This window comes from Python bivittatus, unplaced genomic scaffold, assembly GCF_059951505.1.
Source record: "Python bivittatus isolate LINGU-HERP-01145 unplaced genomic scaffold, Pbiv_v1 ctg000560_np1212, whole genome shotgun sequence".
Classification (NCBI taxonomy): Eukaryota; Metazoa; Chordata; class Lepidosauria; order Squamata; family Pythonidae; genus Python; species Python bivittatus.
The window spans coordinates 1,233,937-1,250,533 of NW_028277083.1; the positions used below are offsets into that span (position 1 = coordinate 1,233,937).

At 46.4% G+C, this 16,597-nt stretch overlaps 1 protein-coding gene across 1 annotated transcript in view; it reads left to right on the forward strand.

The window, feature by feature from the left end:
• CACNA1H (calcium voltage-gated channel subunit alpha1 H) overlaps positions 1–16,597 on the forward strand; it is an 83,524-nt gene that overhangs the window by 22,691 nt on the left and 44,236 nt on the right. Inside the window, exons 6-8 of the mRNA XM_088147908.1 lie at positions 2,082–2,174; positions 3,877–4,669; positions 5,148–5,566. Of these exons, the coding sequence (XP_088004034.1) occupies positions 2,082–2,174; positions 3,877–4,669; positions 5,148–5,566 (1,305 nt within the window). The remainder of the gene's footprint in view (positions 1–2,081; positions 2,175–3,876; positions 4,670–5,147; positions 5,567–16,597) is intronic.

A 16,597-nucleotide genomic window follows, 5' to 3' on the forward strand; every position in this document is an offset into this window, starting at 1 on the left:
GTTCTCAGGATCCTCCAAGGTGGGCTGGGAGCTCCAACTTCCTGCCCCAAAAGCATCTACAGGAAAGGCCACCTGGCATTCTCGCACGCCGTCTCATTGTTTGCACCACGCGGGTGGCAGTGGAGGCTCTGTGCAACCAGACTGTGCATCAGCACAAGAATTGTGTTAATGAGTGACTTTTCCCTTTGCTTGTGAGCAGGGGCGTCTGCAAGGTATGATTGAAAAAGTCAAGATGGTGGTCACGATGCTAAGGTTGATGCTCCACCTGTTTTTATGTGCATTGCACGTGTGCCATCGTGGGCCCCATCTTGACTCTTTTACCACAACTGGCAGACATGCCCGCTTGCAGGTTCCAGCACAGCTCGCTTCTCACAGTGTTAATTAAGTCTTTGGTTCTTTTCTTCGGTAGCAAAAAGAAGATGGGAAGCTCAAGTTGTGTGCTGTTGCTTCACTGTGTAATTAAAACATCCTTCCCCTTGTTCAAACATTTAACGGTGGCAGCAGCAAGGACAATTATGCAACTTTAATGCATGCCGCTGGAGCGGGTTGTATAGACAGCTGAAAAAAACGTCTTCACGGTGTATTTAAGGCCATCTGTGGGCTCAGCAACTGAACTCAGAACTGAAACTCAGGACCAGGCTTTGTAGAGGCAAACTATCCACTCAGAAAAGGGGGAAAAAGCATATTATGACCATCCTGGGACTATGTGAATTGCATGCTAGAAAGCTTCTGCTTTTATCCATCAGGTCTTGCATGGAGAAGGCTAATACTCCTTCATTCTAGCTTGAGCCTCCCTGATTTGCGGCCTTTCTTCACATAGGTTGGTTCTGACATGTGGAAACATTTAAAATGGAAATATATATCCCCACCCCAGATTTTTTATCGTGGCCCAGCTTCTAAAAAGATTGATCTGAAGGTCTCACAATATAGTGATCATTCTTAATTCGTTTCTTCCAAGTTTTGATTTCCATCAAAGTTAAGAGAACCCTGCCCTGGAAGAAAATGTGGGGCAAATTTGGGGTAACATAGGAGCTCTCATTATTGCAATGACAATCCAACAGAGAAAGACCGTTCCTGCAGGCTTCAACAAATCTTAACAAGCCAGCCATGCCTCTGTGTGTGTGTGTGTGTGTGTGTGTGTGCTCGTACACACACAGGCACACAAGCATAACTAGCCATTAACAGACTTTGATGTTAATCTTTATATATTTCTTTGTCAAGTTGGCGCCAACTTGGATAATCTGTTTGGGTTCTTATTGTCTTGGATCAGCAGCAAATGGGGTATCCGATGAAACTGCAGAGCTTGGACTTTTGAAGGAAGAAAAAATAGTTTGCTCCAGCAGATAAATTCCATGGAAGGCAGGAGGTGAAGAGAAATTTGCCCAGCAGCACTGAAGGCCTTGATGGATCCTGCTGCTGGAGCTGTTCAGGCTTCATGATGTTATAGTGAGACCATTTAATCCATCTGTCAACATGTTATGAAATCTTAATGAGCATTCCACTTTCTCACTTTTATTTTTGAAAAACTTAAATTCTCAGCTTACTAGGGTTGGGAATGGAGGGGGCTTCGTTCTGTTGGAGAGGAACAGTTGGATAGGGAATGAAGTTGGCCATTATGGCAGTAAACGGACTGCCTAATTATATCCATATATGGAGAACAAGTTGATCCAGTAGAAGGCTCTGGGAAGGACACACCAGAGAGTTCCTGTTCCTTGGTTTCCCCTTCAGGCTCTTCTGCCAGCTCAGATGCCCATCAAAACAATAACTGAGAATGAATACACAATGTAGGAAGAAATGATCCGCAGATCCTCTTCTGCAAATCTCTGCTTTCCTTCACTTTAGGGTGATATCGTTGCTGTTATTTGTGTTCTCCAGGCCATGGGTGCTCACAAGGACCCTGTGTGAGCTGAACAGAGGATGTGGGGGCAGGGGAGGCAGAGAGAGGCTGAAAGAACAAAAGGAGAGGAATCCAGAAAAGCTTCTTTTCAGACTGAAGGGGGGAAAATATCCAAGTGTTCTGCCTCTTCACTTGTTCCAGATGATGATCTTACGCATTTCTCTCATCTCTGCTTTCCCTACAGGTTATAACCCTGGAAGGATGGGTTGACATCATGTATTATGTTATGGACGCACACTCTTTTTACAATTTTATATATTTTATACTACTTATAATAGTAAGTATGGGGAGATACAAGTGGCTGTCACCTCAGGTTAAAGCTGCGCCTCGCAGGTTTCTTAACAAAGGGGATCTCAGCATGATGAGAAGGACCATGCAAAGTATCCTTTGAGGCAAGGGCATCTGCAAGGTGGGGGGGGGGTCCAAAAATTCAAGATGGTGGCTATGACTGTACAATCGCAGCCCCCATCTTTTTTTTTTTTAACTGCCATCTGTCAATGGCCAAGCAGATGATCTCCTAGCCTCTACCACAGCTGTAGAAAACTGCAAACCTCTCACACATCTCAATGTACTCTAGAAGCGAATATGTGTAGCTCAGGGTTGAACTGTGGAGTCCTTGGGGTTCTCTGAGCTTGGTTGTTTTCTTCGTACTCTCCACTAGCCTATCCCCAAATTCAGAAACCACATTTCCCTCAACTAAGATAGGTGCAGCACAACCCTCAATAGATAAATGCTGTAATGCCTGAAAACCTAATCTCAGCATTTCGAGTGGTAACAGCTTGTTTGAAGCACATCCAACGTTCCAATCTGCCAACTGGGCCATTAACAACTTCCACTAGCAGTAAGCCCCCCTTTTATGTCCGCATTAAGCTATCCATCCCGGTGGTTTACATTAAGAAGCTAAGCAGGAAGATCTTTCACATCAGAGGAGTAGTGAAAGAGGGAAAGAGAAAAGCAGACGGAACTTTCTTGGCAGCACCTCCAACTTCTCTTGGCCCAAAATATCCCGGCACTAAAGAATAGCCCTTTTGTCCAGAAAAGGGCCTATTTTCACTGGGTGGCCAGCTTCAGCTCTAGTTCTGCCCTGGCCAGGCCCTATTTGGAGGTCTGCGTCCTGTTGTGGGCACCACAGTTCCAGAAGGACAATAGAGCAAGTTCTGAGGAGGACCACCAAGATGCAAAGGAGATCTTCATCTGGTGATAAAGTGACATTGTGGGGAGGCCACATTTATTTGCCTTCTGGGGTATATTAAGGGTAGGAATGGGAGCCAACCTGCGGGGGAGAGGAGGCTGATTTCAGGCTATTTGGGAGGGATGAGTAGTGCTGCAGTGATAAAGGACTGGGCCTCTGGAGCTCAGGCAGAAACCGGGTCCTGGATTAGCCTCTTGACCTAACTCAGGGGTGTCTGGGGTGGGTCATAAAAGTCAGTGACCTCATGATTGAAGCCCCACTTCTATTTTACATGTTCCCCTTGTTGATGGCCCTTTCCTTCTGACTATTAGCTTTTAACACTCCTGGGTCTTCTCAGTCTAAAGCAAGAAAGAGATCAAGACTTCCTCCAAGTTCCATTGGTCCTGAATACATTTCTATTTCTTTTAAAATAGTTTTTTTAATGAAAAGGAGAGTCAATGTTTCACTATACCAGTGGCTCTTTTCATAGTATTAGCAGCTGACCGTCTTTAAAATTCCCATTTCAGAAATTGAAAAAAGAAAGTCAAAGAATGCCACTGTTATGCCTACATTGGCCGAGTTCATGCAAGACGCTTTCCTTGGATCACTCTATTTCCTTGCTTGCACAGTTCCCTTTAGGTCAGCCCAACACACTCAGCCATGAAGAACTGACCAACGTTAACCCTGGCCAAGCTGTGCATGGTGTCCCAGTGCAGCCAGTTGTCTTTCACTGACCTGTGATGGGTGTGGGGTGAGCATGGCCAATCGCCTTGATCTTCAAGGACCTGTCTTCTTTTGGCTCTCACAGGTTGGTTCTTTCTTCATGATTAACTTGTGCCTGGTTGTGATAGCAACACAGTTTTCTGAAACCAAACAGCGGGAGAACCAGCTGATGCAAGAGCAGCGAGCCCGCTACCTCTCCAATGACAGCACAATTGCCAGCTTCTCTGAGCCGGGAAGCTGTTATGAAGAGCTCCTCAAATACATCTGCCATATTTTCAGGAAAGTCAAGCGGCGGATATTGCGCCTCTACAACAATTGGCAGAACAAGCGGCGGAAGAAAGTCAACCCCAACAGTGGCGGAGCCAATGGTCAAGGCCACCAGAGCAGCAAACGGCGCATCACTTCCATCCACCACCTGATCCATCACCACCATCACCACCACCATCACCACTACCACATCAGCAATGGGAGCCCCCAAGGGCCACGGTCCAACCCAGAGATTTGTGATCTGGAGTTGGACGTCATGAAGCCTGGAAGCCAACTTATGCTTCCTCCATCTTCCCCCAACCGCCCAAGTGGTGGAGCTGCAGATACAGAGTCCATCCACAGTATTTACCATGCTGACTGCCATGTGGAAGGGACCTCGGTGAAATGCAAGTCTTCCAGTGTTGCTGCAGGTAGCAAAGCTGCCAGTCATGGCAGCATGAACTACCCCACCATCTTGCCTTCTCCGGCAAACAAAGCCAGTGTCACTCCCTTGCCCAAAGGGAAGAAAAATGGAGGCAGCGGGGGGACCTCGCCCATGGCCATGGTCAGCAGCCCAGTCCATCTGAATGCAGATTGCTACGGGAAGCTCCATCATTTAGTGGGAGAACGTGGTAAGAAATATGGTTTAAATCACCTAGTTCAGACTCAGCATCTAGAACAGAAATCAAAAGACATTAGAAATAAAAGCACAGAAGAAGATCTCTGCTGGTTACAGATGAAGGTCTTGCTCAGGCTAAACCCCACAGCCCCAGATCACCTCTGAATCTGGAGTTACTAGTAGCCTTACTCCAAACACTTGAAAGTCACTAACATCCACAGTCATCCAAACGATGACATTTTCTACCACCCAGTTCTCATGGCCTTGGCCCTGAGTAGAGTGCCAGGGACCAGACTCCCCAAAGTAGATGTCATTTTGTTTAAATTTAGATTCATATAAATGAATTAAAGGTACTTCATAGGGTTGCTCCCCACATGCTTACTAAATTGGGGGCCATGCTTGCAGACATCTTTGTCCCTGCACTTTGGTTTCTGTTGGACCTACCCATGGCCTTGGGGTTTCAAGCTCATAAAATTCTCCTTCCATTACAGGCCTCTGCCGGACCTCCAGCATTTTGTCTGGCTTGAATGTGCCGTGTCCGCTGCCCGGCCCACAAGCCAACAACTTGAGCTGTGAGTTGCAAAACTGCCCATTCTGTGCCAGCATTCTGGAAGATCCTGAGTTCGAGTTCAGTGAGGCAGACAGCTATGAGTCAGGAGATGACAACAATGGGGTCTATGAGTTCACCCAGGATGTAAAACATGGGGACTTACGGGACCAGATCCAGCAGCAGAGGAACAAGAAAAAGAAGAAAAGGAAACCACCCAAGGAGAAGAACAAACTAACCAAACTCTGGAAGGCATTTGGCAACAAGCTGAAAAGAATCGTGGAGAGCAAGTATTTCAACCGTGGGATCATGATTGCCATCCTCATCAATACGCTGAGCATGGGCATTGAGTATCATGAACAGGTAAGGAGGTATGTTGGCATAGCTGGTCAAACTCAGGGGAGGCCAATGTCTGGTATTATGCTTAAAGAGCACATACATTCTTAGTCCTGCTTAAGAGAAGGTTCACTAGGGCAACACAATTTTGCAAGCGTAGGGCACTCAGATTGGAAAGGTTGAAGCCTTCTCAAGATCTTTGGTTGCGTTGGTGATGGCGGTTTCAAGAATAACAACCATATGTGGGTTCCCCTAACACATTACCCATCATGTGTTGGCTTATTTTTGGCTTTGCATGTGGTGACTGTGGTTAGTTCAGCAAAACATGGTTAGTGTGACATGCAAACCCAACCTGAAGCAGCCCTCTGATTCTTGATTATGTTGATTACCCTGCCCCCAGTTGCTAGCTTTGAGGAGTGCCTGGCCTAAGAAAAATGTGAGGTTTGGAAATGGTTCCAGTGGATCTCAGGAATATTAAGCTAACCAGAGTTTGAGTGTGCAGTCTGTCCTCCTTTGATTGGCTTCTCTACCCCATGGTTATGTGAAGACACAGCAACTCTTTCAGAAGAACCTCTCATAATCTCTCCTGGAGGAAAATTTGCTTTACCTGGGCATGAGAAGATCTTCATCCTCTTAAATGTTTCAGGGGAAGAGAAGTCCAAGCTGTTCACACTAAGATCAAGAACACTGTGGTATCAAAGGGCATTTCTAAAAGGTGAGAACACCATGTCCCAGCTGCCTGTTTCCAGTGAAGGACAGCTGGCTGGAAGTAGATGAGTCATCCCTGAAGCACAGCTGGGTCATCGTGGCAGGACAAAGCTGCCCTTCTTTTTGTCTGGAGTTTTGGGGAGAGAGTTGGAATTCACTTGATGTGAAATCTTCCTCCGTTCTGCACTTTCTTTGTTCTTCTGGGCTTTTCAGTATCTTCCCCACTGCTTCCAGCTTCTTTATCTTTCCTGGATGAGATGCAAGGATGGGCCCAACCAACCAGGGATCATTCAGTGAATGATAGGATATCACTGTCTTCGGCAGCCAGTCAGTTCGGTTCCTCTGATGACCTCGCTGAAGGCAAAGCCAGCTGGGGGAGAGAACACAAGAGAGAAATGGGTCTATGCAAGAAGTGAGGAAGTTAAAGTGGTGAACTGGGACTGAGGAGACCCTGGCTGAAGTCCACCCTTATCTGCAGAAGCTGAGTGGATGGTGCAGGTCCAGTCTCTTATCTCGCAGAATACCCTACCTCATAGGGTTAATATGGGGCTAAAATTGGAGGAGGCTCTGGGGCATGTATGGAACCCACAGCTCCCTGGAAGGCAAGTGGGACATTTCTGAAAACTCAGAACTCTTTTAACTGAGCCCGAATCCTCTGGCTGTTATGGCCAACTTCAATGCCTTCCCCCTGGGCTTTTGCAATGTCCCCAATTCTCTTCAGGATGATAAAACCACTGGCTCTTTGCCTCCAAGCTAGCCTGTCACCAGCTACCAAGCTGTCCTGCTGCAATGGAAGGGGCTGGATGCTAAGCAAAGGTGTTCCCAACACCCACCGGTAAATGAACTCTAGCTTAGCTGGCCAGCTACCTGGCCATCAACCACCAGAGACAAGCTGCCTTCAGAGGGCTTCACGCCAAGGCAGCTTGAGATCAGAAAATGATCCAGAGGGATTTCCTCTTGGAGCTGGGCTGCTGGAAGCTGAACGGGCAAGGAAATCAGGGCTGTTGTTAGCAGAGCTGGGATCCAAAGCACCTCCTGATCTCAGATCTGGGACAAAGCTAGAGGCAGGCAGGAGGCTTTGCTTGACAAGGATGAATTGAGATCGGAAGGGATGGCAAAGCCCTCCAGCATTTCTTGTGTAGAAGGACCCCCCCCCTCCTGCTTTTACATTAGAGCAAGATTATTTATCCCCTCGGTCTTTGGCTGGTGGGGATCATCCTCTTGCTTCAGGTGAACAGGAGCAGCCACACTGTTGGCATTTTCTTTGAAGTTTCTTTAGGCGACTTTGTGTCATCCTTTCGATGTCCATTTTCCTCTGCTCGGGAGACATTCTGGATGGCACACATGAGGTTTCCGAACAGTCTCCTGGAAGATTCAGGTCCGCCCCCTGTTGCATGATAGGAGACTGTGTGAGATTGTGGTTCGAGTTGCCTTTCAAATCAGGTGAACTCCAGATGTGACCATCGGTGGTGGTGAGAGTTGTTGTCTAAAATATCTGAAAGACACCAGAGGGGGGATTGTACCGAATGTGTAAATCAGAGTTATCATCCCACCCTTCTGACAAGGATCTTGGCATACCAGAGTTAGGATTGCTGCTTCTCTTGCCCCTCCTCGCTAACAGTGTATCTGAGCCTTTTTAGGAGAGTCCATCCAAGACATTCCTGCCTTAGTTCTGTGTACTTATGTGCCATTATCTGCCTGTGTCAGACCTGCCTCACGGGACAATGTATTGTCCAAACCCAGCCTTCCTTAGCCAGTCGCCTTCCAGATGTTTTGGAGGACAACTCCTTGCATCTGGAAACGCTAGAGTGGTCATCCAGCACATGTGGAAGGGGCCGGGTTAGGGAAGACTCAAGATTCCCTCCCCTTCTTTAGAGAGATTAGTGGCTCATATATGTTTATGGGGTAGGCTTTCACCATGAGAAGCTTCCCCAGTTTCTGATCTTGGTATTTCTCCGTGTGGCAGATAGAGCAGGCAAGGATTAAGCCCAAAGGCAGAGGGGAGAGGGTGAAGGTTGCTTATGGATCTCCCGATCCTGCCCTTTTACCTGTGCTCCTTTGTTTCTGGAAAATTTGCTTTAAAAAGCTAGGTGTAAAATTTATGGTTGCCTCTGCTGCTCTTCAGGAAACAGGAAGGGAAGAAGAAACCAGGCGGACTTGCTATAGTTATTTCATGAATCTCAAAAAGCTTTTGATCACCTGAGCAACATCTCCTTTTTGGTGGGTTTTTTTTTTTAATCAAATGTTCCTCTAACATCCCAAGGAATAAACATCTTAATCATAGGTTGTTTTCCCAGATTCATATTCACTGCATAATGCTTATATGGCAGGAAACAGGTTTAAAATGTCAGCCATCCCACTCGTGCATTGGACAGTTCAGGTTTTTTCTGATTGGTACAATAAGAGCCCAGGATGTCCACAAGGTAGGTCCAAAAAGTCAAGTTGGTGGCTACGACAGCATGACAGAAACTCTGCCTGAGTTTTATGTGTGTTGCTGGTTTTTCCCCAAGTCCTGAAGCACAACTGAAAAAAAAATGAGGCTCTAATGGATTTTCATGATACAGTGGAACCTCGGGTTACGAATTTAATTCGTTCCGTGACTCTGGTCGCACCCCGAATTGGTCACAACCCGAAGGAAATTTCCCCATAAGGTTCAATGTAATTACCGTTAATCCGTTCTGGTGTGGAGGACAGGGAGGTGGCTATTGCTTGGAGGGAGAGTCCCCCTCCCTACGACCACGTGTCAGGGGCGGAAAAATGGCTGCAGACCACGTGTCACGGGCGGAAAATGGCCGCGGACCACGTGTCAGGGGCGGGAAAATGGCCACGTATCCTGCTTGTATCCCGAGGCGGAGTTCGCAAATTGAGGTAAATTTTTGCGTCCGGAGCTGGTCATAACCCGAAAAGTTCATTAACAGAGGCATTCGTAACCCGAGGTACCACTGTACATAGATTTCAGGATGAACGTGGCCATTTTTTCTTCTTGGCATGACTACGTCTTCAATTTTTAAAAATTAATTTTTATTCACACACACACACAAACACCCACCTATTTGGCTTCATGTGAGGTTAGTGACCTGATAAGTCGTTATTGGCCAGGCCTTCTCATGAGCTTTGTGGTTGATCCCAAAGAGCTTCTGTGCCCACCTCCCACAGCTGAGGGTCTGGCTGACATAAAACGTTTGCACAAGCTCAGAGATGAACCAGGGTTCCGAACTGATCAGCTGTTATCATTTCCCCCCTGATTCCCCTGCTCTTCTTTTGGGGAGTGGGGTGTAGGATGCATTTCAGAATGAGATGTTTGCCCTCAAGCCCTTAAGCGAGCTTTGGAGACACAAAGCTCCAGAAAGCCAATTCTTTCCTTACAGCCCACTTGCTCATTTCTCCAAACTAAGAAATCTGTCCCATGTTCTTCCGTTTCTTTTATTTCTTTCATAATTATTGTATTGTATTCTCTATTATGTCTGGTTTTATAGTACATCACCCAGAGTTAGTTCGGAGCCGGGCAGTGCCTAAATTGAATTAATGTAATGTAATGTAGTTTAATTTAATTCAGCAAATGGGATGAAAGAGAGAGGTTGTAGAAATGGAGAATTTTACTGGCAGGTACCCCGGAGCCCACCGTTTTGAAATGCAAACTCTCGCCCGTGAATTTCATCCTTCATGTTTTGATCCAATTGTGATTGATTGGATGGATCAACCAAGGACGATGCGGCTCAGGAGCGGCGACAGCTCTATCAATAACCTGATCCCAGGGGTGGCGCAGGCTTCTGTGGGAATGCCATCCGCTGACTTGGATGGCAAGTTTGGTCCTTGGGTCCTGACTGCACTTACTGATGATTTGGGTGAAAGGAGGAGTCGGGTGCCATTCCAGGGAAGTGTCCAAGAGCAGAGGAAGCAGTCGAATGCAGTCCCCAACCAGATCCATCCAGCCCAGCCTTACCAGCTCAGATTAATTGCAGATGGACATTCAGATCATACCAGCTTCTTTGCCTCTAATAGAAGTTCTGGTGGAGGCCAAAAGAAGTAAGGTACTATGACTGAGGGAACCTCTCCAGCTTTGCAGGAGAAGATGGTAAGAACTGGGCATTTGGGATGTCAAATATTAGTTGGAAAAGGAATCTGAGATAGAGGATGGAGTGTCCACCTATGGGCCCTTTCATCATATACGAGGCTCAGTGGTGGGCTGACTTTATCTGGACCTGCTTAGAACTTGGATGGGAGACCCCCAGAAATTCCAAAGGTTTGGGCTAGACTGGGAAGTTGGGAAAGCATCTTGGAAGAATGTAGATACTGTTGTCAAGAAGATGACAAGGAGTTATCCATGAAGACATCAGCTCAGCCAAAGGAATTTTGATTTTTACTTTGTCTCAGTGTTTCTCAACCTTCACAAGACCTTGAGATGTCTGGATTTCAACTCTCAGAATTCCCCAGCCAGCACTGGACTTAGTGGCGGGATGGCAACATGTCCTTAAACTGATCAGGACAGGTGACACTTTTTCTCTTTCTTTCTGGGTTGTGTGAAAACTGCCTTGGCTCCCTTCCGATGTACTGAAGTGCAAATGCCATTGTCTCCAGCCAGCACAGAAAGGAAGAAGAGGCTTCCATCTTGCCAAAAGCCAGCCCCAGCCACTGTAGGACTGTCTGCCTTCTTCCAGGCCACTTCCATTCAGAGGCCCTCCTTCCACCGTTCAAAAGAGCGCAGTCCACAGGTTTCTCCACCTGCCTCAGCAATGCCAGGCAGCTTAAAAGGTGCTGGGGTGGCTTCACCACCACCAGTCAGGAACTCTTGGGGTTTTTCCCTCTGCAACACAGCATTCCTTTTCCTGAACCTGCTTCTCCGTTAGAGTCGGGGGAGTCAGCTCTGATCCGATTCAGATACTCCCACTGAGCATTCAGATCAATTCAGAAAATCAAGTTGATCCAGTTTTCCAAAGTGATGGGGGAAAGAACAGTTTTTGTTTGGGTGCAAAAGTCTTTCAAATGACCGAAACACTCTGAATGCATCAGATATGACTCAGTGATTCGATGGGGAGGTTCGAGCGAATTGCAATAGAATTGACTCTCCCAAATAAAACTTCATACAGCCCTATTCTCCATCAGGTCCTTGACATTACCTTAGAACTGAATATTCTCCTTCCTTCCTTCCTTCCTTCCTTCCTTCCTTCCTTCCTTCCTTCCTTCCTTCCTTCCTTCCTTCCTTCCTTCCTTCCTTCCTTCCTTCTTTTCCCCTTTCAGTTTGGAGGCCTTGCTTTCTTTGAGGATCCCTCAAGGGGTTCTTCTCCCCCTCTCTGTCCCCCTCTCTCTTCATTCACAGGCGGTTGGCTCTTCAAACGTTTCCCTGACCTCTTCTCTAATTGATGGGCTGCTTGAACCAATGAACCCTTTGTTCTGGCACAGCAAATTCTCCCCCTCCTCCTTGCCCCACCAGCTACCAAGAAGCCTTTGCCAGAAAGAATCTCCATAAAAGTCTATTAGTCGGGATGAGTAACGGCTTGGCCAAACAGATCTCTGCGGCCTCGCTGCTTGATTAAACATTTCCAGCACCCTGGAAGTTGGAGGAGTAAACAATTGTAACCAGAATGGCTTTTGATCTCTCTGTCGGTCGACCAAAGTTATTGTCTCAACATGCTGCAAAGAGCAAGACTTTACTCTGAGTTTCCCCTGCCTCCCCCCACCTCTTTTTTTCTTTCTTTCTTTTTGGAAAGAGTAGAGAAAAGAGCAAGGAAATGGACTGAGGTTTGGAATTCCTTTTCTGCAAAGGCCAAAACATTTGGATTCTGGGTTTTTTTCATTTTTTTTTTTTAAAGACAACTTGCAGGCCTTGATAAATCTTTATTAAATTCTCTGGATCAAACTGAATTTTTCTCCCTCTCACGTAATCCTGGATCTCAGAGGCCGCTCGTGAAATTGGGCAGTAGCAACTGGGAGGAATTGGGTGCTAGGCAAACTGCAATAGAAAATGGTTTGCGTTTGCACTCCCCAAATCTTCCCAGACCCCAGATCCAAAGAAAGCCCTCATAAGTTTGTTTGTAGATCTCCTTTTTAAAACAAATACGCAGATTAATGCAGAAATGGACATGGTGGATTTCTGGGTAAAGGTGATGAAAGAAAAGAAGGGAAGGAAGGCCATTTTCTCTCCCAAAGGCTGCAGCTGGCACGCTAGCTAGGGCTGGGGTGGCATCTTAGCCACAGCCAGCCCCAACTTTCCAGGGGTAGCATTGCAACCAGCGAGTACTCCCGTGCCAAGCTAAATACTTGCTCCTCTAGAAGATCAACCCAGATGAGTTCCTCCATTCCTCCTGGATCAAGGCCAAAATATGCCCCACACAAACCTGTCTACCCATCCCAGCTGCTGCTTTTGCTAAGTCAAGAGGAGATGGGCTCCCAGCACAGAAGTTATGACCTAATGAGGGATGATCGTGATAATGACCAGTGGCCCTTGGGTCCTGCCACAATTTTATGGACTGGAGCAGGTTTCCATCTCATGGGAGAATACAAAATCCTAAAATGTATCTCTCCCTCACTTTCCATCCATTGAATTAGAGCTGAGTTTCTCAACCTTGCCAACTTTAAGATGGGTGAATTGAAGTCCACGCATCTTAAAGTTGCCAAGGTTGAGAAACATGGAATTAGAGGATACACCAAGCACGAATATTTCATAGAGAAGGGCCCAAATGTGCATCCTCCTGCAGATTATTACCTCTCCACCCTTCACTTTCATCTGCCCTTGACTGTTACCCAAAGAAGTCATCAACCATTCATTCCTCTGTGAGATCTTTCTGCAGTCCCCGTCTTCTTTGCCTGCTTCTGCTCCATCTGTGGGACCAGGTGAGCGGCAACGAACTCTATTTCATCCATGTAGCCTCTGATCTCCCAAAAGAGAAGCTTCAGGTGGCGGCATCTGAAATGGCTCTCCTGGTTCTTCCTTCCCGTTCGGGGGAGGTGGTAATTGATCCAATCTAGGCTGGCATTTAAGCCACTTGAAATAAGATTGCTTTTTGCCGAGTGAAGCTGAGAAATGGGAAGAGCAAAGCGTCGATACGTTGCTGTGCGCCCTAAGAGCGGCTTGGAAGTCTGCCTTAATGGAAAGGGCAGTCCCCACGGGAGCGCGGTGAGTTCCTCAGAGAAGTTGAAGGGACAGGAATGCGAGGAGGCAGATGATTCACCAACTGGGGTGGAAAGCAGATACCTATTCAGGATGATCACCTCCTTTTCTCTTTCCCAGAGCAAGGAGCTAGCGAGGAGCTTTGAGCCCCCAAAAGGGGCAGTGCCGAGAGAATCCCACCTGCAATTCTGGGTCTCCCTGAATGCTAGATCCAATTATGGAATTTCTTCCAATTTCTTTTCTTGCTCTGGTACTGTGGGGCGTGGGTGGGAGTTAAGCAGTGCTTGAAAGCTCTGCATCCCTTCTTTTAACCATATCATTCATTCAACTCCTCACCCGTCCAACATTTCAAACCCTTTTAAGGGCTTTCCAGCAATTGGAAGGGGGGGTGGGGTGGGAGGGGGGCTTGGCTAATCCTACCTGAGCCCCTGTTCAAATCTCCTGGATTGGTCTTTTTTTTTAAAAAAAAAGGTTTCTATCAAGCACTTACTTACTTAATGATGTGCAAGCACTGGAAATCTAACATGGAAGCCAGAAAGTAATTCATTAGTTAAACAGATTAGTCATGGGAGACGAGGAGATTGCAGAGCTCCATGAGTTGGGCAAAAGGTTTAATCTGCACTACGGGCACTCGCATATCTGCAGAAGTTCAAGTGTAGGCAAGGGTTTTTATAGCCCATAACATTAGTCACAGAGCTCAACAAGGTTAGGGAAATCCTGCTTCAGAGATCCCACTGTAGTCTCATTTGGCATCCTTGTTTACAAAAAGGACAAGTTTTTGACATTACGGGAAGCAGGCAAATTGGTGAATATGTCCTGGGGTGGTACCTGTACTCTGGTTTTGCTCTTGGATCCCGGAATGGGACCCATTGCAACAGTTCTTCTGTCTTGAACAGGTAACCTGATTGTCTTCAGAGCACAGTGTTTGCTCTGTTGGCCTGGGTCTTGCATTCTCTGAACGTGACCTGACTCTTCCAGGTGTGTTTTTTCTGTTTATTTTCAGCTACTTACTCTATCATTGGTTTTGCACACTCATTCCTCTTGCAATTTACTCCTTCTGGCATTTATACCAAGAAGGAAAGCTGTCCTGGCCATTGCTGCTCATCTCCTCCAAACAGATTGCACTTATGCAGTTCCGTCTCCCATGTTGCTTGTCCCACGCTAATTATCATGAATTGTTCCCTTAATCACTTCTCTTTTGTATGTAAGGAGAAATGACTCCAAGGCTGCAATTCCACTGAGTGGGGCACTTGGAAGCCTCTCTTCCAGACTTGGAAGCTTACCAAACCAAATCATCTCAGCTTGTCCATAATGCAAGGAGGTGCGGTTGTTCTACAAGAAGAGGCTGCCTGTCTGTGTGCAAAAAGGCGGGGTAGAGATGCAACCCCTTCTTGTAAAACAGTCACACTTCCTTGCCTAAGAAAAGCCAACAAGGAACCCTCCTCCACTGTTGCTTCATCCTGGATAGCCTCCTTGCCCTTCTGACAGCTACATGACATCTCAGATTGAGCACTTATTTTTCTCTCTCAGTTGTGTATTGTCTGTATCGCTTCCCCACCTCTCAGCTCTTGACCAATGTGGGTCCTTCCTGGTTCTTGACCTGCTGCTTCGTGAATGACGAACATGGAAAGAGAGGAAGTTATTTTCAACAGAATCCCCTTTTCTGCTTGGGGTTCCTGAGCAGGAGGTGATGAAAGAGGTTGGCATTCTCTTGGGGAATTAGCCGGGGGCACGGGGATTAGTCAGCCCTAAAGAAGAACAAAGCAGCTTCTTTCTGGGCTCTGAGCATCACCTTACCCGTTCCTCCCATCCAACGTCTGCTGCAACATTCTGCACGAAAGAGGTATTTATTTTTCTATGGCATTTCCCTTTTTTACACATTACTTTCCTAAACACGCACATTTTTAGAACTTTTGGAGCTGGCGACTACATCCCAAATTTCAAGCTGCATAAAGGCCAAACATCTCAGCTGGGGCACTGACCGGGACAGAGTGAAGTAGGCACAGTACGTTTGTATGAAAATGCAAAATGAATGGATTTCTTCCCGCGCCAGCTGCTATTTTCTACCGTGAATCAATTAGGCCTTCAGAAAAGCTTAAGAAACCCTCTCTGTCACTCCATACTCGCCTTCTCATGTTGTGCATAACGCAAGGGAAAAGGGTTTTAAAGTCCCTGCTTGTGGATCTCGTTAGCTTCAGTAATTCAGTTAAAGTTGTCATTTGATCACTTTCAACGGCAGCATTTACAAGAGTTGCCTAGAAACCAAGGATAGATAGAGGAGGGTTGCTTTTTAAACCAAACTGTCCTTTGTTTGTTGGCTCCTTGTGACTAGTTGTGTCTCTTGCTGTAATTCACGTTTCACGCATTCTGGCTGAAAAACTGCTCAATGAATAAATAAACTGATCTGGAAAAGCTGTGGCAAGAAGGAAGCATGCGCGGGGTTCAATAGGCAGTGCATATCACAGAAAGAGAAAGGGGATTTAAAACATGTGGTTGCTTCACAGCCATTCCAGACCAAGGTTACCCATGCAGTAGATCTGTTACAGATGTTTGTGCTAATGAAGGATTTATAATGAATGGGGAAGGCAGCTTCTAGCGCTAGAAATTTTCCCCAGTGCTGGTTGGGGTTATCACTTCTTGGTATGGTTCCACATGTTTTCTGCCCAATTCTGCTTAGCATTAAAACTGCTGAAATGGTACCTTCAGTCTATTTTTAACATTAAATTGTCTCCTTCCTTGGAATCCTATTTTCTGCAACAGCATTTTTGCCACTGTTTGTGTGGGAAATGAACTATTTAAGGTTTTGGGTGTGGGAGAGGTTGAGGGTCTCACTTCTACGGTCTTTGGAGCAAAACACACAGGGGCGCATGGGTGACATGGACAAGCTCAGCATTTTTCATGTGTTTCTGGATTTTAGAGGGGAGAACTGGGGTTTTCTTTGTTTTTTTAACTGCCTTTCCCATCTGAGATGGTGGGAAACCAGACCATCAACTCTCAACAGTTGACCTGCCAAGTGTTGGTATTGTGGTAAGATTCACAAGAAGCAGTCAGAGGAGATGATAAATAGATGATAGATAGATAAGTAGATAGGTAGAATATAGACACACACACGGGCACACTAATATCCTTCTTCTGGGACTGCTAATACTTGCAATTCATTGATGTGTCAACAAGTAGATGTTCATTTTTAGACATTTCTCCTACTTGCTGATTCTATCTTGTTTGATACGTCATATTATTAC